Here is a 27,502-nt window from a genome sequence, read left to right on the forward strand (position 1 = left end):
TAATGTTTGTAAGTGCGTGAATTTGTTTTTTAACAATATGTTTAATTCCCCCCCCGCCTCTTTTTTTGCCTTTTTTCTCTAGGGAGTTGGTCTCTCAGTCCATGGGCAATTTCGAGTGGCTACAGAAAAGTGTCTTTTTGCTATGCCAGAAACTGCAATAGGTAAACAACCAGAATTTTTTTTATAATTACTTTTAGCATCATCTTCTTTTGATATGTTTCAGAGTTTACTGTTGTTGAAGGAATTGATGGAATCTTGTGTGAGATACAATAATGAAAGGATTTTAAAAAAGAAATTAAATAGGAAGATACTTTGAAGTCTATATTAGCTCAGTGATTGTATCTGAAAACACAAAACTGAGAACATTAAAGGAGACATTAACACACTATAAATAAAACATTAACACTATAGATAAAATATCATTAAGGGAATATATTTTTGCCTATAGATCTGTGCAGTTTTGAGTTGTGATCAAAACTATCATATGACACTTTTGAGTTAATTTTTGTATATGGTGAGGGGTGTGGATCACCTATATAAGTCAAAGTTTATTTTGTATATGGAAATACAATCATTCCAGTACCAACTGTTGAAAGGGTATTGTTTTGCTACTGAATTGCCTGTGTAGCTTTGTTATAGTTGTCTATAGATGTCAATCATGGTGCCAACACCGTGTTGTCTTGGTTAGTGTTGCTTTATAGTAAGTCTTAAAATCAGGTAGTGATAATGTTCCACCTTTGTTCTTTGTATCTTACCGAGTTGCTTTGGCTATATAGGTTCTTTGTATTTCCATATGTATTTTAGAGTTACTTGTCAATTTCAACAAAAAAGCCTGCAGATGAATTTAGAGAATTGACATCTTAACACTATCGAGTCTTTTCAGACCTGTGAGCAAGATATAATTCTTCATTTATGTAAGTGGTCTTTAATTTTTCTCAGCATGGATTTTTAGTTTTCAGTTTATAGGTCTTATCTTTTGTCATATTTATCCATAAGTATTTCATATTAATGATATTTCTGAAAAAACTTTCAGTTCTAATTGTTAGTTACCAGTCTAAAGAAATACAGTTGATTTTTGTATTTACCTTTATCATGCAGACTTACTAAACTCACTTATTAGTTTTAGTTGCTTTAGAATTGAATAGAATTTGATTCTACTTTACTGGAATTCCTAAAGAGACAATTATGTCATTTACAAGTAAGAGCAGTTTTACTTTTTCCTTTCCTTTTTCTAATCTGGATAGCTTTTCTTTCTTTCTCTTGCCCTATTGCGTAGAATAGAACTTCCAATACAATGTTGAATAGAAGTGGTGAGAGTGGACATTTTTTCCTTGTTCCTGATTTTAGGGGAAAGCATTGTCTTCTACTAATTAAGTTTGATGTTAAGGTATATATTTTTCATTTAAGGAACAAGACAATGATGGCCGCTCTCATCGTTTCTATTCAATACTGTATTGAAAGTCCTTTCCAGAGCAATTAGGCAAGAGAAAGAAATAAAAGGCATCCAAACAGGAAAAGCAGAGGTGAAACTGTCACTGCTGATGACATGCTTTTATATATATGGAAAACTCCAACAGCTCCAACAAAAAACTGTTTGAACTAATAAATAAATACAGTAAAGCTGTAGGATATAAAATCAACACATAAAAATCAGCATTTCTATACACTAACAACAAACTATTTGAAAAATAAGAAAACAATTTCATTTACAAAAGCATCAAAAAGAATAAAATACTGAGAAATAAATTTAACCAAGTGGGTAAAATCTGTATGGCGAAACCACATCTCTACAAAAATAACAAAAGGTAGCTGGACGTTGTGGCATGTGCCTGTGGTTCCAGCTGCTCAGGAGGTGGAGATAAAAGGATGGCTTGAGCCCTGGAAGTAGAGGCTGCAGTGAGCTGAGATCATGCCACTGCACTGTAGCCTGGGCAGTACAGCCAGACCATGTCAGTCAGACACATACACACACATACACACACATACACACACACACACACACACACACACACACACACATCTGTATATTGAAAACTACAAAACTTTGATGAAAAAAATTGAAGAAGACACAAATAAATAAGATATTCCATGTTCATGGATTGGAAGAATATTTTTAAAATTTTCATACTACCCAAGGTGATCTACAGATTCAGTGTAATCCCTATCAAAATCCCAATGTCAGTTTTCAAAAAAATAGAAAAAATTCTAAAATTCATATGGAACCAAAAAAGACTGCAAATAGCCAAGATAATCTTAAGCAAAAAGAACAAAGCTAGAGGCTTCGTACTGACTTCAAACACTATTGCAAAGCTTTAGTAATCAAAACAGCATAGTACTGGAATAAAAATGGATACATAGACCACTGGAAAAGAATAGCAAGCCCAGAGACAAATCCATGTATTTGCAGTTAAGTGATTTTCAAGAAAGATGCCATACATAATGGTGAAAGGACAGTCTCTTCAATAAATGATGTCAGAGCCGGGCGCGGTGGCTCAAGCCTGTAATCCCAGCACTTTGGGAGGCTGAGGCGGGCGGATCACAAGGTCAGGAGATCGAGACCATCCTGGCTAACACGGTGAAACCCTGTCTCTACTAAAAACACAAAAAATTAGCCGGGCGTGTTGGCGGGCGCCTGTATTCCCAGCTACTCGGGAGGCTGAGGCAGGAGAATGGTGTGAACCCAGGAGGTGGAGGTTGCGGTGAGCCGAGATCGTGCCACTGCACTCCAGCCTGGGGGACAGAGAAAGACTCCGTCTCAAAAAATAAAATAAAAAAAAAAAATAAATAAATAAATAAATAAATAAATAATGTCAGAAAAACTGGATATCCATATGCAGAAAAATGAAATTAGACCCATACCTCATATTATATTTTAGAAAAAAACCTCAGATGGTTTAAAGATGTAGCCATACAACCTGAAGCTGCAAAACTACTAGAAGAAAACATATGGGAAAATGACATGACATTAAGCTGGTCAATAATTTTTTGGCTTTGACCCTAAAAGCTCAGGCAACAAAAACAAAAATATACAATTGTTGTTGTATATACAAGTGTTGTTGAATCCATCCAACATCCAGGCTACGCTGATGCAAGGGGTGGCTCCCAAGGTCTGTGCATAGACAAATAGAATTACATCATGTAAAACGCTTCTAGAAGCACAGCAAAGAAAACAATCAGCAGAGTGAAGAGGCAACCTATTCTAATCTCTGCTCATTGCCTAGTTCCCAAGTCACTTCTACATTTCCAGGTATCTTTATAGCAATGCCCTACTTCTCTGGTACCGGTTTTCTGTATTAGTCCATTCTCACATTGCTATGAGACTGGGTAATTTATGAAGAAAAGAGGTTTAATTGGCTCACAATTCCACAGGCTGTATGGGAAGCATGACTGGGGAGGTCTCCAGAAATTTACAGTCATGGCCAAAGATGAAGGGGAAGCAAGTGCATCTTCACGTGGCTGGCAGGAGAGCGAAGGGAGAAGTACTGCACACTTTAAAACAACCAGATACCATGAGAACTCACTCATTATTATGAGAACAGCAAGGGGGAGATCTGCCGTCATGACCCAATCACCTTCCACCAGGCCCCTTATCCAACATTAGGGATTACAATTCAACATGAGATTTGAGTGGGGACACAGAGCCAAACCATATCAGGGCCTTTCAAGGAATTTGTCAATTTGTTAGCATAAAGTTGTTCATAATTGCTTTTTTGTATGTATCACCTGAAGTTCACATGTTGGAAACTTAATTCCCAACTCAGCAGTGTTGAGAGTTGGTACCACTAAGAGGTGAGTGGTTCATGAGGGCTCTTCCAGTTTTTGCAGGTTAGTTCCCGACACAGGGATGACTTCAGCCCCCTTTCCTTCTGCTCTCTTGTCCTATCTCACCCTTGCCTTTTGCCATGGGATGATGCACCAAGAAGGCCCTCGTGTGATGTTCGCACCATGATATTGGACTTCCCAGCCTCCAGAACTGTGAGAAATAATTTTTTTTTCTAAATTACCCCGGTCTGTGGTATTCTGTCATAGCAACACAAAATGCACTAAGACAATAATATTCCCGTGTTATCTTTTTAATATCTGTAGACTCCTTAGTGATTTCTGCCTCTCTTATTCTTGATATTGGTCATTGTGTCTTCTCTTTTTTTTTCCCCCTGATCAATCTAGTTAGAGGTTAATTAATTTTATTGATCTTAAACAGATTTTTGTTTTCATTTATTTTTTATTTTGCTGATTTCTGCTCCAGTATTCATTCCTCCTTTCTTCTGCTTATTTTAGATTTTGTTTGCTCTTCTTTCATTTCCTCAGGTGAAACCTGAGTTCACGTGTATGAGATGTGGGTATGGAATTCGATTCTACTCTGGTTTTTAATTTCAGTAATTTAAAGATGTTACTACACTGTCATCTCATTTGATTTCCTACAGAAAGTCTTCTTTCTTCCTTATTTTTGTTCCTGTGTCTTTTTGTTTTCTCTGGCTGCTCTTAAGATTTTCTCTTGATCACGTGTTTCGAGCCATTTGATTATGATGTGCTTTGGTGCTCTTCATATTTCTAATGCTTGTGGTTATTGAGCTACTTAGGTTTATAACTTCTGTCAAATTTGGAAAATTTTCTGTCATTATTTCTACAAATACTTTTTTGCCACCCATTCCCTTTTCAGGAATTCTGGTCATACTTCTATAAGGCTCACTTATGCTTCATTCATTAAAAACTTTTTTTTCTCTCTTTCATTTTAGATAGTATCTGTTCCTGTGTCCTTAAGTTCATTAATTTTCTCTTCTACAAGATCAAGTCTGCCCTTAATCTCATCCAGGTATTTTTCAGCTTATACATTCATTTCAGTTTTCATCTCTAGAAGTATGATTTGGTTTTTTTTCTAAAAAGAAAAATTTTCTGTGTCTCTAACTTCTTGAATATATAGGTTATGTTTGTGATAACTGTGTTAATGTTTTTGTCTGCTAGTTCTAACATTTATGTCAGTTCTTATTTTTTTAAATCACCTCTTTATGGTTAGTATTTTCCTGCATCTTTAGATAGCTGGTAATTTTTTATTGAATTGTAGATATTGTAAACTTTACTTTGTTGGGTGCTGGATATTTTTGTATTCTTTTAAGTATTTTTGAGATTTCTTCTGAGATGAATTTAAATTCCTGGGAAACATCTTAATATTTTCAAGTGTTACAAGATTTATTATTAATTTTTTTTTTTGCAGAATTGGAGCAATGCTCCAACTAGGGCTAATTATTTCCCACTACTGGGGCAAGATCTTGCTCTGTGTTCTGCACAGTGCCCCATGACATCAATCATGAGTTTTTCTAGTCCAGGTGGTGGGGATCATGCTGTTTTTAGTCCTGTGTGGGTTCCCAGTACTGTTCTCTATAATCATTTTCTGTGATTCTTTCCTTAGTCTCATGTAGTGATCTTGTTAGGCGTTGTGTCCTCACCCAAATCTCATCTTGAATTGTAATCCCCGTAATCCCCCTGTGTCCAGGGAGAGATCTGGTAGGAGGTGATTGGATCATGGACGCAGTGTCTCCCTTGCTGTTCTCATGACAGTGAGTTCTTACAAGAGCTGATGGTTTTATAAGGGGCTCTTCCCCCTTTGCTCCTCACTCTTTTTTCTCCTGCTGCCATGTGAGAAGGTCCAAGCTTGCTTTGCCTTCTGCCAATGATTGTAAGTTTCCTGAGGCCTCCTTAGCCATTTGGAACTATGAGTCAATTAAACCTCTTTCCTTTATAAATTACTCAGTCTCGGACAGTGTGAAAAATGACTAATCATGTAGTTTCTTGACACACACACACACACACACTCTCTCTCTCTCTCTCTTTCTCTCTCCATTCCTAAGCTAAGTACTTAAAAGAGACACCCTGCAGATCTCCAGAGCTTTCTCTCTGTAGCTCTCTCTGCTCTGGTACTCTGTTTTGGGAATTCTAGCTGTTTTGGTTTCCCTAGACTTTTAGCTTCATCTTCTCAAATGAGGGACTATGCTGGGCCTGGGAACTCACTCAAGGCATGAAGTTGGAGCTGTTCTAGGATTCACCTTGCTTGTTTTCTGATATTCAGAGACCACGTTTCTTTATTGCTTGATGTTCAGTGTGTTGAAAACACTATTGATCCATATATTGTGTCTGTTTTTATAGTTGTTTCAGGTAGGGGGATAAGTCTGGTTCCTGTTACTCTATCTTGTCCAAAGTGTAAGTCTCCCAGATGGCTACTTTAAATTGGATGATTAAAGATGCTCTCAGAGTTGTCCTTTAAGCTGAGAGTTGAATAACAAGAATCAGCTACATGAAGAACTGAGAGCAGAATATTGTGGCATTGAGAAAAGTTAGCTCAAAACCCTTAGGTAAGAATGAACTTGGCCTGTTAAAGGAACCAAATGGAGGCCATCTGTGTCTGAATCGAGGGCAGGAGTGATGTAACATGCTCTCAAAAGGGTACATGGGGGCCTCTAGTGAAGAGTTAAGATTTAAACCTAAATATGGGAAGTTGTGGAAGAGTATAAAGCAGGCAATGACATAATCTAGTTTATATTTATATTTTAGTACTATGATTCTGGCTACTTTGAGGATAATGGATTGTAGGGGTAGCAGAGTAGAAGCAGTGAGATTGGATAGTAGGTTATTACATTAGTCTAGAGCTACACTGTCCAATACTGTGTAGCCACTAGCCACAAGTGGCTTTTAAAATTTTAATATAAATTAATTAAATTTAAAGAAGACAAATTCAGTTCCTCAGTCACACCAGCTACATTTCAGGTGTTTAATAGCTACATATGGCTAGTGGCTATCTTATTGGACAGCAGAAATTATAGATTTCATCATTGTAGAAAGTTCTGTTGGACAGCACAGTCTGGAGAGATTTTGGCTTTGGAGTAGTTTGGAGGTATAGAGTTGAATAGAGTGAATAGATTTGAAACATGTTTTGGGCTTAACTGACTTGCTGGTATGATGAATCAGGAATAACTCTAAGGTATTTAGCTTGTGCTACTTGATGGATGAGGCTGATTAGGGAAGGAGCAGTGTAGTTGGAGGTTTGTGAAACAGTAGTTCTACTTTTGCCATGTTAAATGTAAGATACTTATTATCCATGTGGTTCTGTTTAGGTGGCAGATCTAAGAGTTCGGTATTCATGGGAGAAGGCATGAGTGATTTTGCAGCGTATTCGACGTTTAGGGCTACGTAACAAAATACCACAAACTTGGTGGCTTAAACAGCAGAAATTTTTTTTCTCACAGTTCTGGAGACTGAATGGCTGAGATCAAGGTGTCAGCAGATGGTTCTATTGAGCCCTCTCTCTGTGGCTTATAGACTGCTGCCTTCTTGCCCTGTCCTCATATGGCCTTTTCTCTGTTCACATGCATCCCTGGTGTTTCTTCCTCCTCTTATAAGGACATCAGTCCTGTTGGATTAGGACCCCACCCTTATGACCTCACTTAACCTTAATTACCTCTTCAACGGCCCTGCTTCCAAATGCAGTTACATCGAGGGTTAGGGCTTCAACACAGGACTTTTTGGAAGGACGCAATGCAGTCCATAGCAGGGAGTAATCAGCATATAGATATTATCTAAAGTCATAGGAGTTAAGGAAAATGTGTATATAGGAAAGAAGAGGTAGCCTAATGTGGAGCTTAGGCACAGTGAGCAAGAGGTCAAGCAGAGGAGGTGGTGTCTGTGAGGGAGACTGGAAAGAAGCAGAATTGGGGGAAGGGGAAAAAAGAGAGAATGTGGTACCCTGGAAGAGAAGAATGTGTTGTCAGGATGGAGGGTTTTTCCACTTGGGCAGCATGCTGCTGAGGCTCTGGGGCAGGAAGGAGTGTAGAATGTTAGGGAACTGAAAGAAGACCAGAGTGGCTGGAGTATAGGGAGTGAGTAGCAAGGGATGTAGTGGAAAAAGTGGTAAGGGGCCTTGAAGACTTTTATAAAGGTGTTTGTTTTAATCCAGGAGAAACAGGCAGCCATGGGAGGGTTTTAAGCAGTGGAATGCAAGACTCTTGTAAGGATTTGTGTTTTAAAAAGATCACTTTGGCTATTGTGTGGAGAACAGTTTAGAGGGGAAATCAGTAAGATGTGGTCACTGATGGGGATTAAGGGGATGGTGCGAGAAGATGTCAAGGCTGGATACTTGCACCCTTTATTGAGGTAGGTGATGCTGGAGGAAGATTGTGGGAATGGTGCGGGGAGGTTATGAGTTTAACTTGAGACCTAGCTAGTTTGAGATACTAAGAGATATTTCTGTTTACAGGAGCATGATGCTTTTTCTTTTAAGTCTAGAACCTTTTTGTAAAGTAGAACTGGAGAGAATTTTAGTGCTTGCATTTTTATCCCAACATAATTAAAGGAAACTTTAGAACAGATACATAAATTATAAAACTAGAGGGTCACAGTTGTTTAAGATCTTTAACACCCAAAGGAGTATGCTAGTAATTACTTGTATATATGCTATTTTCTTTATTTTATTATTATTATTGTTATTATTATTTGAGATGGAGTCTTGCTCTGTTGCCCAGGCTGGAGTGCAGTGGCATTATCTCAGCTCACTGCAACTTCTGCCTCCCGGGTTCAAGCGATTCTCCTGCCTCAGCCTCACCAGTAGCTGGGATTACAGGCATGCGCCACCATGCCCGGCTAATTTTTGTAATTTTAGTAGAGATGGGGTTTCACTATGTTGGTCAGGCTGGTCTTGAACTCCTAACCTCAGGTGATCTGCCTGTCTTGGCCTCCCAAAGTGCTGAGATTACAGGCGTGAGCCACCGCGCCTAGCCTTATATGCTATTTTCAGTTGTTACCCGTAGAGAATTTTTGAATACTGATGATTAAGAGAAGGGTAAATGCAAATGATTTTATTAGGTATAAACCTGTTCATTTAGTAGGACTCGTGGTTATTGCATCAATATTTAAACATCTTGAATATTAGATAATTGACTAAGGTTGGGACATGATTTAAATGATAATAATTTTGCTATAATAGGCCATAGGTTATGTATTTTTTTTTTCCTGTGCTGATTTGGAAATATATTTTTTTGAAATTTTTACCTATTTTGGAGATTCTTCAAAAGTAAATCAGTGGTAAGAAAATTTAGGTAACATTGAGTACTTCTAATATACAAAACATTGTGTCATCAAATACTTTACTGACTTCTATAGAAATGAGACATGAAGGTTTTGAAAAATACCCAAGTTAGCACAGTTTATAGCAAGTCTTTTGTGATATTGATTGCAGTGTGTAGTACTTAGTTTAACAATATTTGTAATGTATATTCAAGCTCCAGAGAGAAATGGTTTGTGTGATCTACAGCAAAGAGGTTATATTTATCTTTTTCATTTGAATCACCATTATCTCTTTTTGTTACATTTAATTACAGGACTGTTCCCTGATGTGGGTGGAGGTTATTTCTTGCCACGACTCCAAGGAAAACTTGGTTACTTCCTAGCATTAACAGGTTTCAGACTAAAAGGAAGAGATGTGTACAGAGCAGGAATTGCTACACACTTTGTAGATTCTGAAAAGGTACTTTTTCGGATGTTTGTGTTTTGTATTGTTGGAGTAACACCACAAAGTAGTGCGTGGGAAGGTACAATGGGTGGTTGAGATCCACAGACTTCTGGTGAAATCGTGGTGTGAATCCTGGACCTATTAGTTTATAGCTGTGTTACCTTGGAGAAAGTGCATAAGCTCTCTAATTCTGTTTCCTCATACGCAAACTGAAGATAACGATACCTGGATTCAGGGTTGGCACCTTCAGTGAGTATTTTTAAGTGAACAATGAGAATCTCTTAAAAAAAAAGTCAGGCCTACCTTAAGAAAGTCTAATATGTACAAATCTAAATTTATATATAAAAAGATAGCCTTTTATTTTATGAGGACATTTTGAAGGCTTCTTTTGGTTATGAGTTTCCCTAGTGCATTGAAAGTAATTGCATTTGACTTTTCTAAAACACATCTGTTACAAGGAACACATGTTATTTATCTTTGCTTTTTTTTTTTTTTTTTTTTAAAACAATGTGGCCAATTTTCTCAGCACAGGATAACGTAGTGGAAAAGAATATATAGATAGTTTGAGTTTAAGTCTTAACTGGAACTTAGCCTCTTTTGCCCCCCATTTTCCCGTCTGCAGAATGGAGATGACACTATTACGTAGTAGTTGAAACTCCTTGTGTTACATGTGACGGAAGACCCAATTCAAGGTAGTTTTGCCTCAGAATTCTCAGCAAGAGACTTAGGATGTATTTTGCTTCACCTGGCTTGGTTCACTCTGACTGGACTGGCTTATCTCATTCCTGAACCGTATGAGTAGGTAGAATATACCAACTGGCCTATCCTAGGTAATGCACACTCTATCCTTGGATCTGTGGGGTAAAGTCAGCTTTCATGGAAGCACATGGTCATCAGATGAATAGCTGATCTTAAGGGAAGGGTGTTTTAGGATACGGCAAGGAAAGCTATAAAAATTAAATTAGAAAATTTATGTTACATGCTTAGCCCAGTAACTGACAAATAGTAAACACTCAAAATTTAACTATTATTAATACTTTTAATGCAGTTTTATATTTTTAGAGGTGACCAGATTTTTCATTGAGAGTCTCTTTTGTAAAGGATGGCCCTTTTTATCCTCATATCTATAACATTCTTCTGTTTTGGGTAAGGATGCCAGAGATTATACTGACAGTTGGACTATCATGTGAGTCCCCCCAAGGACTTTTTACAAATGATGATGATTTATTCTCACACATCCTCTTTGGCCATTGAAGTAAAACAGCTGGATAGCATAAAAATGTACTGTTTGGTCACTAATAGAATTCTCTTCACAAACTTTATAAATTGGCTGTGGAAATTTTTATGTTGATGAGCTTTGGTCTTGTTTCTCACACTGTTACAGATTCTGTAAAATATATGAAGCATACAAAATTGAAGGTTGTCTCTGTACACTGTTATGAAGGCCTTCTATCATGTTTGGCCAAAGATTCAGATCTTTGTGTTGTGGGCATCCTCAGTCACATTGAGTAGTCTCATGCTTGCCTTGAGCTATAACAGGAAGGAAACATGGGCATGCGATTTTCCTGTCTGGAAGGGACACTCTTGATTACAGTGGAATTTAGGATAAGAGAGAGCTGATGCATAACCCCTTTCTTTGTCAATGTGTTCAATACTAGTATCTGCAATGAGTAGACAGACATTCTCTTGGATGTAGAGGATATGAAAAAGAGGAATATACTTTGGGGATGCGATTAGAAGTGGGTACAAAAGGTAAATAACCATCTCTCTCATCTGGCAGAGGTAAAGTATGGTAAGTGTAAAAACAATACAAACAAAATACTCAAAGAATTGAAGGAAGAGCTTACCTGTAAGAAAGGACTAGAAAGAAGCCTTTTCATAAAGTTTGCAATACAGCCGGCCTTAAGGTGAGTATTATCAGGAAAAGGTATTGTCAGGTAAAGGAAACATTTAATGAAATCACAGGGGCAAGAAAGCATTAGCTATGTTTTGGGAACAGTAAAAAGTCCTATTTGGCTCAGTGTAGGGTAGAGTAAGTGAGGGATTAGATAGATAAATAAATGAAGCTATATTATAGTGTTGTGCATTGACTGTGGTAGCCACTAATCATTTGTGGCAATTTTGGTTAAAATTAATTAAAAATAAAATTTATATGTAGGTCTTTGGTTCCAAGTACTCAATAGGCTGAGAGAAACAAAGACAAAAGTCTCTATTTCTCCTCCTGAATTTCTTCCATCTTTATCCATTCCTTTGAAGGCTACATTTGCTGTGTGGGAATACCTGTTCATTCAACTTAAGTCAAAATTTCTTTCAGTGATTCACCTGAAGAGAGAGCCTCATAATTTAAAGTCAAGAATTCTAAAAAAGAAGATGAGATTTTTATAAAGCTTTCTATGTTTCTGTTGGATCTCAGATCTTTCCTTTTTTTCCCCCTCCCCTTTAGTTGGCCATGTTAGAGGAAGATTTGTTAGCCTTGAAATCTCCTTCAAAAGAAAATATTGCATCTGTCTTAGAAAATTACCATACAGAGGTAATCTTGTTAATATTCTAACCTCAGGTTTTAATTCATGGGGAGGGGAAGTGATTAAAAAACTGGCAGTTGGTGAATATTATAGTTTGTAAATATAAATAAATGTACTAAAGATTTATTTACTTTAAAGCGTGGTGGAAGAATCAGTGCTTCACAGTTGTTAGTATAGCCAGCTAATAAGATGACTTCTTTCCTGTGCAGCTGCATAGCTGTCTTCTCACTGCTGGTTAACTTCAGTGCATAGCCTTGTGATCATTCTTTGCAAGGGTTTTGGCATTTCTGTAAACGGTGTTCAATGTTAACACTATTTGTGGAGATGCAAACTCTTGACATTTATTTATATTTAATAAAGTATATTGCAGCATGTATTTTTAATTCCTTACTTACGTTGTCTGACTTGAATTTTCTTGTAAGAGCCAAGAATCTTTAAAAACACTCCATAACTTCTAGTTAAACATGATTGAATACATGCTGCCTCCTAAAACACCATTCAAAATTGTAATAAGTGAATAAAAAAAGGCATAAACCCACAAAGACAAGTAGAACAGAAGAGGAGACAGTGGCAGACATGAGATTTTAGTATTTTGGAAGCTTGAAATCAGCAGGATGAGTGCTGCTAATTTAAAACAAAGAACTCTGAAAGCCAAGAAGAGGTCAGCTGATTCTTGCTGTAGACTCTTCTAAAGGGACCAGGTCCCTCTGAAGACTAGGGTGTAGAATGGGGCAGAAAAACAAGAGGATTTATTATAAGTTTTTTTTTTTTTTTTGAAGCAGAGTCTCGCTCTGTCACCTAGGCTGGAGGGTGATGGCACAATCTTGGCTCATGGCAACCTCCGCCTTCCAGATTCAAGCGATTCTCGTGCCTCAGCCTCCTGAGTAGCTGGGATTACAGGTGTGCGCCACCATGCCCAGCTAATTTTTGTATTTTAGTAGAGACAGGGTTTCACCATGTTGGCCAGGCTGGTTTTGAACTTGTGACCTCAAATGATCCACCCTCCTCGGTTTCCCAAAGTGCTGGGATTACAGCCATGAGCACTGCACCTGGCCCCTCCACAAGTCTTCTTGTATAACTGAGAGTAGCTGTCTTCCAGTAGCCTGGCAGAAGAGTAGAGACTTACTCCTTAGAGAAACCAAATCAGGCAGGTCTAGCTGACAGTAGAGATTGGTGAAGGACTGTACTGAAAAGAGGTGAGATATACTAAGTTGGAAGACCTCTGTCCCTTTACCCTGGTTGGCTTGCAGAACCGCTGCATCCCACCCCACTCCTAAGCAATACATTGGAAGAAAAAAAAAACCCATAGACATTGAAATTCATGGACCCCTTAATAACATATCTTGCCTGATCATCTTATAATGTAACATATAATTGAGAATCCCATAACTTGCAATTGACATTAGACACAAAGCTTCCTAATTTTAGTGCTTTGCATAGAAAAACAAATATTCCTAGGCCAAAACAAACAACAAAGGCACTGGAAGGAAACAGTTAATGCAAGAAGAAGGAAACTTAAAAAGACAAATACCAATCTATAACTGTTAACTTAAGAGAAAAATATTTTACCTGTTAAACAACAACAGATGTTATAAAGATAATTCAAAGAATAATATAGGCATGCCTCAGAGAATCTGAATTTGGTTCCACACCATGGCAGTAAAGCTAGTCACACGAATGTTTTGGTTTTCCAGTGCTCATAAAAACTTTTACACTATACTGTAGTCTATTAAGTGTGCAGGAGCATCATTTCTAAACACAAGTATGTATCTTATTAATTTATAATTATAAAATAATTTAGCTAAAAATACTAATGATCATCTGAGCTTTCGGTGAGTCATAATTGTTTTGTCGCTAGAGGGCCTTGCCTAGATGTTGATGGCTACTGGCTGACCTTGGTAGTGGTTATGCCTGTAAGATTTTAAAAATGATAACAAAAGTTGGGAATAAAAAACCCAGAACAGATTAAAATCTTTTCTAACAGAAAAGGATAATGAAATAGAAAAGGGAGAGAATGGAAAACTAGAGATATTATTCCAAGAGGTCTAAAATCTAATCATTAGGAATTCATAAAAAGAAGATAGAGGGAAGGAAATATTTGGAGAAATAGTACCAAAAAAATTACCCAGAACTGAAGAACATGAGTACAGATTGGCAGGGCCACCAAGTACTTGGTGGAGAGAATATGAATACAGAGCACGTGAGGATTTCTCTTGTTTTTATCAGAGCATTTGATAGTCTTCTGTTGTCGAATTGAGTAAATACGGGATGAATTATGCTTTGTGGTGGTTGAAGGGGCTTATCGAAGAGTTCTACTAAATGTATAGGAGTTAGTTTGTAGGGAAGTCTTCTTAGACTTATTCAGTATTTTTCTCAAGTGATTTGGTGACCACTGATAGCATTTTGATCAAGTTGATTTAGAACTAAGAAAAACAAGTTAAATTAGGAAAAAGAATGTGGATGAAAAAACAAGCCTTAGAGTTTAGAGTGATCTGCTCAATAGTAACAATGTGAAATTTAATAAAGATAAGTGCAAATCTTGTGTTTTAACCCAAAGTACTAAATTCATAAGTACAGAATAGGAGAAACACAGCCTACAATGGCACAGGTTTAAAAAAAAAAAAAAAAGTCTTATTTAATTGGAGCTTAGTGTGAATCAGCTGCAATCATAGGCCTGTCTCAACACTAACTCAGAGTTAGTCCAATTAAGAAAAGTATATCCAAAGCAATCAAGGACCTGCAGAACCCTCTTATACTTTGCTACCATCTAGCCACACCTGCAGCTAAGATACGTGTCCCATACTTGAAGAATGACCTTGATAAACTGGAACTTGTCCATAAGAAGGACCTGGATCACGAGGGGACACAAAACTGTGTCATGTGGGAAGTGGTTAAGGTAAAAGAGATTAACCAGAACTATAAACATGCTAGCATTGGTTTTTGTTCCAGAATTAAAACAACAGAAACCTAATTATTCAGTTGTTCCAGCATTTGTGAACTCCTCCTTGAGAGGTGCTGTTTTCTCTCCCTGAAGGTCACAGCTGCAGGCATACCAGGTATATGGTGGGAATTTCTGGCTAGGATGGAAATTTGGGCAGGTTGACCTTTCAGGTCCCTTACATATTCACAGATTTATTTTAATGATAATGTGTCAAATGTAATAGTGGTTACATATATTTATACATGTAAATAAAAATACTAGAACATTTTTGCCGTTGATACTTTTAAGAGCTAGTCCAGAGTTCTACATGCTGTCTGAATTTTGATCATATGGTGGTAGTTATTTATGAGACAGTTAGATGTAATTTGACTGGAAGTGACAAGTGGCAGTCTTTCACAAAGTGTATCATTAAATATGAATTTTTAAGGATTAAAAAATTGTGTTCAAGTTTATTAAAAGATTTTTCTTTTCAAACAGTCTAAGATTGATCGAGACAAGTCTTTTATACTTGAGGAACACATGGACAAAATAAACAGGTACCTAACGAGATCTCAGTTATATATTCCTTTAGAGAGACTATGTTAAAATGAATTTGCTAACGTTATAATTACCGTTTTAATTACATTGTGTTTGATAGTGCACTGAATTCTGAGATCAGACAGTATAGAGCTTGCTTTCTTTTTTTTTTTTTTTTTTTTTTTTTGAGACAGAGTCTCACTCTGTCCCCCAGGCTGGAGTGCAGTGGTGCAATCTCAGCTCACTGCAACCTTCGCCTCCCAGATTCAAGCAATTCTTATGCTTCAGCCTCCTGAGTAGCTGGGACTACAGGCACCTGCTACCATGCCTGTCGAACTTTTCTATTTTTAGTGGAGACAGGGTTTCGCCATGTTGGCCGGGCTGGTCTCCAACTCCTGACCTAAGGTGATTCTCCCTCCTCACCCTCGCAAAGTGCTGCGATTACAGGCGTGATGCCTGGCCAGCATAGGGTTTTTTTTCACTTACCTTTGAAAGTAGCTTCTTTCTCTCTCTTTCTGGGTGAAATAAATTCATTATATTTAAGTAAACTACCATGAGAATTCATCTTAGTACAAAATACCTTTTTTTTTAAAGTGGGGAAGAGCAGCTAGAAAATAATAATTGAATTAACTTTTATTTTTGTAAATTCATCTTCTCTGAAGATCTTACCAAGCTGAACAGCAAAAAGATTTTGTGCAGTGATTTGAATTTATATTAGTGCAAAATATCTTTTTTTTTAAGTGGAGAAGAGAAGCTAGAAAATAATAATTGAATTAACGTTTACCTTTTTAAATTCATCTTCTCTGAAGGTCTTATCAAGCCGATCAGCAAAAAAGGTTTTGTGCAATGATTTGAGAGATTGACAGACTGGCTTTGGGAAACAAGAGGAGGAAGAGTATTAGAAAATAAGACAACCATCTCTACAATTTAGAAGCATCAATTTTTCATTGTTGAATATTTCTTTACATGGAAATATAACAGATGCAAAAATGCAAAAGAAAAAATAAAATTTAGATTTTATTTTATGTTAGTGAAGGTAGACTGCAAATGCTTACTCAGGGAAGCAATGCTCTCTTTCTTTTCACATCCTGTTAAAGAGGTTAGACAATTCTTCATTATTGAAATAGAGGTGGGGGAAAGCCTATGTTCAGATTCATCAGTATGTTAGAAACAGGAAATCACTTACACATTGGTGAAATCACATTTCCTTTCTTTATAGTTGTTTTTCAGCCAATACTGTGGAAGAAATTATTGAAAACTTACAGCAAGATGGTTCATCTTTTGCCCTAGAGCAATTGAAGGTAATATTGGAATCCTTTCTGCCCTGAGTGAACATAGTGAAGTCTGGTGACAGGGAAGCCTCTCTAAGGGGGTATTAGTGCTCCATTGGTGGTGACATAGCCCATGCATTGTGTTTTCTTTTTTCCCAAATTTAGGTGAGCTTCAGAAATCAGTTCCACTAACCTTGACCTAAATCCAAGTGCCATGTCTACCTGCTGGTCATTGAGGGCAAAGCCAATCTAGTTTTATGTCCTTTGAATGTAACAGAGGACTTTAGTAAGCATACTTCATTTCCAAATAGTCCTCCTTGTCCTATGGGGGAAGGTTTTAGGGACATTTTAATTAGAAGGGCTGGGTCACTGGAGAATAGTCACCTTATGATACATTGCAATTGGGACATTGATCTATAAATTCTACTTAATATGGTCTTTCCAAACAGGAGGTTTAATTAAAAAGTGATCTTTTTTAAACAAGCAAGAGACTCCATCTCTTGCCATAGCTGAGTTTTATGTAGTGTTTCTGTGTTAGGTACACTTTGATCTTTTTGACACATAACTGTTAACAGCAGAAGAGCCATTTTTGTATAAATGTGTACATACCAGGTATTGACATTCATGGACCTCTAGTATGATTATGAGACTTGGAGTATTTCAGACTTCTAGACAAAGGAAAGAAAAGGTATGTTTCCTTATACTTAAAAGGTGTTTTAGCTTGTCTTCATCTGATAGCATTTTTCATATATATATATATATATATATATATATTAGGCTCCACATCATGATTCCATAATGTTTTTCTATTTATAGATGTAATCATAGCATTTCAGTTGTCAGGAAACATATTGAGAAAAAATTTTGATAGTCTTACCTGTAAATGTGAAAACATTTCCTCCGTTGTCACTGTATTTTTGTTTGTTTGTTTTCGTTTGTTTGAGACAGAATCCTGCCCTGTTGCCCAGGCTGGAGGACAGTGGTGCAATCACAACTCACTGCAGCCTCAGCCTCCCAGGCTCAAGCAATCCTCACACCTCAGCCTCCTGAGAAGCTAGGACTACGCATGTGTGCCACCACGGGTGGCTAATTTTTTGTATTTTTTTGTAGAGACAAGGTTTCACCATGTTGGCCAGGCTGGTCTTGACCTCCTGGGCTCAAGTGATTCACCCACCTCGGCTTCCCAAAGTGCTGGGATTACAGGCGTGAGCCACCACACCTGGCCTTTTACTGTATTCTTAAGGGGGAAATCCAAAGTTAATTTGACCCATGGGATCTTATACAGTATTAGAATTTTGTTAACTTTCAAAGATAGGCATAAATTAGAGCAGATAGACCAGCCATTTATTTCCCTAACTCACAAAAGTAGATTATTATTATTAACAACTTCCAGGAATGTTTACATCAATAGCCATTTTATAATTCAAGGAATCTGACTTTAAGTTGGTGTATTAGGGTTCTCTAGAGGGAAAGAACTAATAGGAGATATGTATATAAAGGGGAGTTTATTAAGTATTCACCTGCACAATCACAAGGTCCCACAGTAGGCTGGCTACAAGCTTGAGGAGCAAGGAGGACCAGTCTGAGTCTCAAAACTGAAGAACTTAGGGTCTGATGTTCAAGGGCAGGAAGCATCCAGCATGGGAGAAAGATACAGGCTGGGAGGCTAGGCCAGTCTCTCCTTTTCACATTTTTCTGCCTGCTTTATATTCTCTGGCAGCTGATTAGTTTGTGCCCACCAGATTAAGGGTGGATCTGCCTTGCCCAGCCCACTGACTCAAATGTTAATCTCTTTTGGCAACACCCTCACAGACACATCCAGGATCAATACTTGGTATCCTTCAATCCAGTCAAGTTGACAGTCAGTATTCACCATCACAAGTCCACCCCTTGTCAACTTGAACCCATACACATCTCCTGAGTCTTCAAATAAAGACAATAATAAGGTCATAATTATGCCTAACATAATGCAACTATCCTTTGTACGACCAGAAACGCACCAATTCCCAACCCAAATACTATTACATAAAGTTAGCAGTACTTAAATGCCAATATGAAGTCAGTAAATCTTATGTCACATGATAAAGGAAAAGGAAATAAAGATATTTTCTTCGTACAATTATATACCTGCACAAACATGTTTTTAGCAAAAAGATGGACGAAATACTTATGATAATCACAGTCTCTGTTTCTGCAGCTGATCACATGGTTGTAGCTAGTATTGATGACTACCTCCTTCTACTACCCATTCTGTATTCCCTTTGTCTTCAGCAAGCACCTCACGTCAACAAAAAGAACACCCACACAAAAACCCCATTCAGAGGCCATCAGCATCAAAGCTCAAAGGTAGATAAACACACGAAGATGAGGAAAAGCCAGTGCAACAATGCTGAAAATTCCAAAAACCTTAATGCCTCTTCTCCTCAAAATGATTACAACTCCTCTCCAGCAAGGGCACAAAACTGGACGGAAATGAGTTTGATGACAGAAGTAGGCTTCAGAAGGTGGGTAATAACAAACTCCTTTGAGCCGAAGGAGCATGGTCTAACCCAATGCAAGGAAGCTAAGAACATTGATAAAAGGTTACAGGAACTGCTAACTAGAATAACCAGTTTAGAGAACATAAATATTCTTGAAGAACAAGTATCAATAACCGAATCAATCAAGCAGAAGAAAGGATATCAGAGATTGAAGATCAACTTAAATAAAATGTGAAGACAAGATTAGAGAAATGAGAATGAAAAGGAATGAACAAAGCCTCCAAGACATATGGGACTATGTGAAAAGACCAAACCTAGGATTGATTGGTGTATCTGAAAGTGACGGGAGAATGGAGTCAAGTTGAAACACACTTCAGGATATCGTACAGGAGAACTTGCCCAACCTAGCAAGACAGGCCAACATTCAAATTCAGGAAATACAGAGAACACTGCAAAGATACTCCTCGAGAAGAGCAACCCCAAGACACATAATCTTCAGATTCTCCAAAGTTGAAACAAAGGAAAAAATGTTAAGGGCAGCCGGAGAGAAAGGTCGGGTTACACACAAAGGGAAGCCCATCAGACTAACAGCAGATCCCTGTGCAGAAACCATACAATCCAGAAGAGAGTGGGAGCCAATATTCAACATTCTTGAAGAAAAGAATTTTCGACCCAGAATTTCATATCCAGCCAAACTAAGCTTCATAAATGAAGAAGAAAGGAAATCCTTTCCAGATGAGCAAATGCTGAAGGATTTTGTCACTACCAGGCCTGTATTACAATAGCTCCTGAAGGAAGCACTAAATATGGAAAGACTGGTACCAGCCACTGCAAAAACATACCAAAATATAAAGACCAACAACACTATGAAGAAACTGCATCAACTAATGGACAAAATAACCAGCTAGCATCATGATGACATGATCAAATTCACATATAACAATATTAACCTTAAATGTAAATGGGCTAAATGCACCAATTAAAAGACACAGACTAGCAAATTGGATAAAGAGTCAAGACCCATCAGTGTGCTGTATTCAGGAGACCCATCTCACATGCAAAGACACATATAGGTTCAAAATAAAGGGATGGAGGAATATTTACCAAGCAAATGGAAAGCAAAAAAGCAGGGGTTGCAATCCTAGTCTCTGATAAAACAAACTTTAAACCAAAAGCAATCAAAAAAGACAAAGGCATTACATAATGGTAAAGGGATCAATGTAGCAAGAAAAGCTAACTATCCTAAATATATATGCACCAATACAGGAGCACCCAGATTCATAAAGCAAGTTTTTAGAGACCTTCAAAGAGGCTTAGACTCCCACACAATAATAGTGAGAGACTTTAAACACCCTACTTTCAATGTTAGATCAATGAGACAGAAAATTAACAAGGATATTCAGGACTTGAACTCAGCTCTGGACCAAGTGGGCCTAATAGACATCTATAGAACTCTCTACCCCAAATCAACATAATATACATTATTTTCAGTACCACATAGCACTTATTCTAAAATCAACCACATAATTGGAAGTAAAACACTCCTCAGCCAATGCAAAAGAACGGAAATCATAACAGTCTGTCAGACCACAGTATGATCAAATTAGAACTCAGGATTAAGAAACTCACTCAAAACCGCACGATACATGGAAAGTGAACAACCTGCTCCTGAATGACTACTGGATAAATAATGAAATTAAGGCAGAAATAAGTTATTTGAAACCAATGAGAACAAAGACAAAACGTACCAGAATCACAACACAGCTAACACAGTGTTTAGAGGGAAATTTATAGCACTGAATGCCCACATCAGAAAGTGGAAAAGATCTAAAATCGCCACCCTTACATCACAGTTGAAAGAACTAGAGAAATAAGAGCAAACAAATTCAAAAACTAGCAGAAGACAGGAAATAACAAAGCAGAACTGAAGGAGATAAAGACAGAAAAAAACCCTTCAAAAAAATCAATGAATCCAGGAGCTGGTTTTTGAAAAGGTTAACAAAATAGACCACTAGCCAGACTAATAAAGAAGAAAAGAGAGAAGACTCAAATAGACACAATAAAAAATGATAAAGGGGATATCACCACTGATCCCACAGAAATGCAAACTACCATCAGAGAATGCTGTAAACACCTCTCCACAAATAAACTAGAAAATCTAGAAGAAATGGATAAATTCCTGGACACATACACCTTCCCAGGACTAAACCAGGAAGAAGTCGAATCCTTAAATAGACCAATAACAAGTTCTGAAATAGAGGCAATAATTAATGGCCTACCAACCAAAAAAATCCCAGGACTAGACGGATTCACAGCCGAATTCTGCCAGAGGTACAAAGAGGAGCTAGTGCCATTCCTTCTGAAAATATTCCAAACAATACAAAAAGAGGGACTCCTCCCTAACTCATTTTATGAGGCCAGCCTCATCCTGATACCAAAACCTGGCAGAGATACAACAATAAAAAAAATATTTCAAGGCCAGGTGCGGTGGCCCACGCCCGTAATCCCAGCACTTTGGGAGGCCGAAGCGGGCAGATCACTCGAGGTTGAGAGTCGGAGACCAGCCTGGCTAGCATGGTGAAACCCTGTCTCTGTTAAAAATACAAAAATTAGCTGGGCGTGGTGGCACATGCCTATAATCCCAGCTACTCAGGAGGCTGAGGCAGGAGAATCACTTGAGCCCAGGAGGCAGAGGTTGCAGTGACCTGAGACCATACCATTGCACTCCAGCTTGGGCAACAGGAGGGAAACTCTGTCTCAAAACAAAACAAAACAAAAAAACTACAAACCACTGCTCACGGAAGTAAGAGAGGACACAAATGGATAAACATTCTATGCTTATGGATAGGAAGAATCAGTATCATGAAAATGGCCATACTGTCCAAAGTAATTTTTAGATTCAGTGCTATTCCCATCAAGCTACCATTGACTTTGTTCACAGATCTAGAAAAAACTACTTTAAATTTCATATGGAACCAAAATAGAGCCCGTGTACTCAAGAGAATCCTAAGCAAAAAGAACAAAGTTGGAGGCATCATGCTACCTGACTTCAAATTATACCACAAGGCTAGAGTAACCAAAATAGCGTGGTATAGTGGTACCAAAACAGATACATAGACCAATGGAACAGAACAGAGGCCTCAGAAATAACACCACACACCTACAACCATCTGATCTTTGACAAACCTGACAAAAACAAGCAATGGGGAAAGGATTCCGTATTTAATAAATGTTGTTGGGAAACTTGGCTAGCCATATGCAGAAAACTGAAACTGGACCCCTTCCTTACACTTTATACGAAAATTAATTCAAGATGGATTAAAGACTTAAACATAAGACCTAAAACCATAAAAACCCTGGAAGAGAACCTAGGCAATACCATTCAGGACATAGTCATGGGCAAAGACTTCATGACTAAACCACCAAAAGCAATTGCAACAAAAGCCAGAATTGAGAAATAGGATCTAATTAAACTAAAGAGCTTCTGTACAGCAAAAGAAATTCTCATCAGAGTGAACAGGCAGCTCACAGAATGGGAGAAAAATTTTGCAATCTATCCATCTAAAGGTCTAATATCCAGAATCTACAAGGCACTTAAATTTACAAGAAAAAAACCCCATCAAAAAGTGGGTGAAGGATGTGAACAGACACTTCTCAAAAGAAGACGTTTATGGCCGGGCGTGGTGGCTCACGCCTGTAATCCCAGCACTTTGTGGGGGCCGCAGCAGGCAGATCACGAGGTCAGGAGTTCAGGACCAGCCTGACTAATATGGTGAAACCATGTCTCTACTAAAAATACAAGAATTAGCCAGGCATGGTAGAGCAATATATAATCCCAGCTACTGTGGAGGCTGAGGCAGGAAAATTGCTTGAACCCAGGAGGCGGAGGTTGTAGTGAGCCAGGATCACCCTACTGCCCTCCAGCCTGGGTGACAAGAGCAAGACTCTGTCTCAAAACAAACAAAAGAAGACATTTATGCGGCCAACAAACATGAAAAAAAGTTAATCATCACTGATCATTAGAGAAATGCAAATCAAAACCACAATGAGATAACTATCTCACCAGTTAGAATGGAGATCATTAAAAAGTCTGGAAACAACAGATACTGGTGAGGATGCAGAGAAATAAGAACGCTTTTACACTGTTGGTAGGAGTGTAAATTAGTTCAACCATTGTGGAAGACAATGTGGCGATTCCTCAAGGATCTAGAACCAGAAATACCATTTGACCCAGCAATCCCTTTACTGGGTATATACCCAAAGGATTATAAATCATTCTACTGTAAAGACACATGTACACGTATGTTTATTGCAGCACTATTTACAATAGCAAAGACTTGGAATCAACTCAAATGCCCATCAGTGAGAGACTGGATAAAGAAAACATGGCATATATATGCCATGGAATACTATGCAGCTGTAAAAAAAGAATGAGTTCATGTCCTTTGCAGGGACATGGATGAAGCTGGAAACCATCATTCTCAGCAAACGAATACAAGAACAGAAAACCAAACACCGCATGTTCTCACTCGTAAGTGGGAGTTGAACAGTGAGAACATACTGACACAGGAAGGGGAACATCACACACTGGGGCCCATCAGGGTAGGGGGCAAAGGGAGGGGGAGAGCATTAGGACAAATACCTAATATGTGAGGGGCTTAAAACCTAGATGACGGGTTAATGGGTGCAGCAAACCACCGTGGCACGTGTATACCTATGTAACAAACCTGCACGTTCTGCACACATAATATATAAATGTGGGGCACCTAGAACTTACACATTGCAGCAAGAATGCAGTTTGGCAGTTTCTTATAAAGTTAAACATAAACTCACCAAGACCCAACAGCCCCACTCTGCGAGATTTATCCAAGAAAGTGTAAACAGGAGTCCACACAAATGCTCGTATTTACATTGGAACTTTGTTCATAATAGCCAAAATCTAGAAACAGCTGAATGCATATTAATTACTGAATAAAGTTATTGTGATATATTTATATGATGGAATACTACTTCTCTCTTAAGAAGGAATGAGCTGCTGCTACACACAACATGATAAATCTTGGAAGCAGTATGTCAACAAAAGATGGTGGATGCAAAGGACCACTCATTGTATGGCTTTATTTTTATGAAATTCTAGAAAAGATAAAAGTATTTGAATAGAAAACAGATCAGTTGCCGGGGGTAAGGAGAACTCTTTGGAGTGTTAGAAATGTTCTATATCTTGATTGTGGGGCTAATTATACAACTGTATACACTTATCAAAACTCATAGAACTATGCACTTAAGCTAAGTGAATTTTATTATATGTAACTTTAACATCAGTAGAACTATTTAAAAAATAAAATGACATACTAACAGTTTGGCCTATAGATGTATGCATTATATTTGCTGAATGTACCCATTATAGTATACCATTTATTGCTATTAATAAGAGCAGTTTAATGCCAGTGTTGATGGATACATTGTGCTTTGGGGAAAGAGTATGATAAAGAAGAAAATGCATCAGTTTATGTAGACAGAAGAGAAAACAGTTTTCTAGTTCACTGATGGGCCTTAGCAACCCTTAAATGCTATCATTGGCATTTAGGAAACATAAAATAGTAGTACTTGCATCTTTAGATAGTATCTTTTCATTTTATATAAATTGTTAATGCCTTTAAGAAATTACCAGAAAAGTCTTAAGATCAGGTTGCAAAAGGCAGCCTTCTTGCACTGGCTCTAAGCCTTTTATTGTAGATACGAAAAAGAATATTAATGTCATGTTTTGAAGGTCTGTTTTGGTCTTTATATAGTAATATGACATTTCAGATTGGTGAAAATATACTAAAAAATAGAAATATTTCTGTGAAACTGCACTCGTCAATGAAATAGACATTGACTTGTTTAAGTATTTGTATTTGTATCAGTTTATTGTCGGTCGGAACACTTCTGGAAATGATTTATAGATACATGTTTATAAGGTTTAAGATGATTACGTAGAAAAATATTTACAATTCAAAGCAGAACATAACTCTTAAATATGTTTGATTTAAACTAGCTTAAAAAATTAAAGACTATTTAAAAGAGTATAATAGAGCTTTTGTCGCTTGGTTTCAATATAACAGATGATGTGACTTATTATCAAAATACTTGTGAATTAAATTTTACCTTCAGCTTAGTTTCATTTAACCCTGAGGACAAATGCCAAGAGATATTTTCCATTTAAGCCTTACAACAACACAACACAGCTCCAGATCTTTAGTGGCAATATTGTAAAATACCTTAAAATGGCAGTTACTCCATGAAGGTCTGTGCACCTCTGTCTGCTTGTCTCCGTTCTGTTGTGTCTTTTTCTCTCAACCTCTTACCTTTTGTTTATTGAGTGATATCTAGCACACACCATTAACTCCTGGAAGCTTGCTTAACCCTTATCTCCTGGCACCTATGACAAAGTATTTCACATGGTAGGTATGATGAATGAATGAATGGTGCCATAGCAGCCACTGAAGTATGAAAATGACAATCCAGTATCTGTTCTCAGGGAGTTTGCAATCTAGTGGAACACACATATAAACAATTACAGTGCAGTATGGCAAGTGCATCTAAAGTAGAGGCACAAATTATTATGGATGTCCATAAAACGATGGAGGGATTCTGAGAGGCCCCATGAGGGGGTGTAATCTGAGCAAAGTCTATGTGAGTTGCCAGGTGCCAAAGGGTATTCCAGAGAGAATACCACATACTTAGACAAATGTTTGGAAAGTGCAGAGCAAGGAACAAGGAGTAACATACCAGGAAATACGGCCAAAAAGATGACTGGGGGCAGATTGTAATGGTCCTTATGTTATACTTAACGGCTTGAATTCTGTGAGTTTTTTCTGAGTATGCGTATTTTAAGAACTCAGGTTTTTAAAGTGTAACATACAGAAAAATACAGAAATCATATGTATACTTCAATATTTTTTCACACATGAACAAAAGAAATGTTGGAGGCTGAAAGATTGAGGGTCATGATCAACTCAGTATTCTACCACTGGAGGCTATATGAGTAAACAACAAACTGTTCTCATAAATGCAGAATGTTGGCAAAATGACAAACTGCGTATGCCACCCATAAGGAATGCTGAGGGCAGTCATGCCCCAAGTGCAATGTTTCTTGAGATTAGGTACATCTGAAACCTGTTAGTAATAATATGAACCTGTGATCAATTAAGCAGCTGACCAATCATTACTTCTTCCTCCTTGCTCTTGTTACCCAATAAATACGAAGCGCTGTAGAAGCTCAGGCACTGCCTTTGCTCACTAGAAGCAGGGAGCCCTCTTCTTCCCCTGGCCCCTTCCATTAAAATACTTTTGTCTTAAGTTTTCATTTCTATGTTCATCCCCTTTCATTCAGTCTCGTAATGACAGTCTCAAGTAGTAACACTAGTAACTGTTGTAGTGAAGGTCTCAAGTAGTAATTGTGGCAGTCTGCCACAAAGAAACATGTACAGAGTGCCCCAGATGTCTTACTTGTGTGCCCTCCCACTCACTACCTCTTCTCCAGAATACATAAGCATTATACTGGCTTCTCACACCACACGTTTTGAGTTTTGTTTTGTTTTTTTTTTTTTAGATAGAGTCTTGCTCTGTCACCCAGGCTGGTGTGCAATGGTGTGATCTTGGCTCACTGCAACCTCCACCTCCCGGGTTCAAGCAATTCTCCTGCCTCAGCCTCCCGAGTAACTGGGATTATAGGTGCCCGCCACCATACCTGGCTAATTTTTGTATTTTTTAGTAGAGATGGGGTTTCACCATATTAGTCAGGCTGGTCTCAAACTCCTGACCTCAGTTGATCCACGTGCCTTGGCCTCCCAAAGTGCTGGGATTACAGGTGTGATTGTTTGAATTTTATATAAATGAAATTATATCATTTTGTGTCTAGTTTCTTTTGCTCAGCATTATATTTGTGAGATTCATCCAGATTGTACTTACATGACAGTAGTTTGTTCATTCTAAGATGCTCCATTGTTTGATGTATTACGTTTCACTTATTCATTTCTACTGTTGGACATTTGAAGTTATTTGCAGGATTTTACTGTTAGAAATAATTCTGCTATAAACAGTTTTGGCCTTGTGGTAACATAGACACACATTTCTATGGGTTATATACCCAGAAGTAGTGCTGTAAAATCATCAGGTAGGTGTATATTCATCTTCAGTAGTTACTGTTAAATAATTTTCTAATATAGTTGTATCAGTTTACATTCAAGTACTAGTTGCTCCGCATTCTCACCAGCATTTTGTTGTTGTTGTTG

The 27,502-nt window shown here is 37.7% G+C and overlaps 1 protein-coding gene across 2 annotated transcripts in view; it reads left to right on the plus strand.

The window, feature by feature from the left end:
* HIBCH (3-hydroxyisobutyryl-CoA hydrolase) overlaps positions 1-27,502 on the plus strand; it is a 136,468-nt gene that overhangs the window by 79,789 nt on the left and 29,177 nt on the right. For both annotated transcript variants that reach the window (XM_058440228.1, XM_032755147.2), the window contains exons 7-11: positions 83-161; positions 9,366-9,511; positions 11,940-12,026; positions 15,437-15,495; positions 16,695-16,776. In XM_058440228.1, the coding sequence (XP_058296211.1) occupies positions 83-161; positions 9,366-9,511; positions 11,940-12,026; positions 15,437-15,495; positions 16,695-16,776 (453 nt within the window). The remainder of the gene's footprint in view (positions 1-82; positions 162-9,365; positions 9,512-11,939; positions 12,027-15,436; positions 15,496-16,694; positions 16,777-27,502) is intronic.

Source organism: Hylobates moloch, unplaced genomic scaffold, assembly GCF_009828535.3.
Source record: "Hylobates moloch isolate HMO894 unplaced genomic scaffold, HMol_V3 SCAFFOLD_1, whole genome shotgun sequence".
NCBI classification, from domain to species: domain Eukaryota; kingdom Metazoa; phylum Chordata; class Mammalia; order Primates; family Hylobatidae; genus Hylobates; species Hylobates moloch.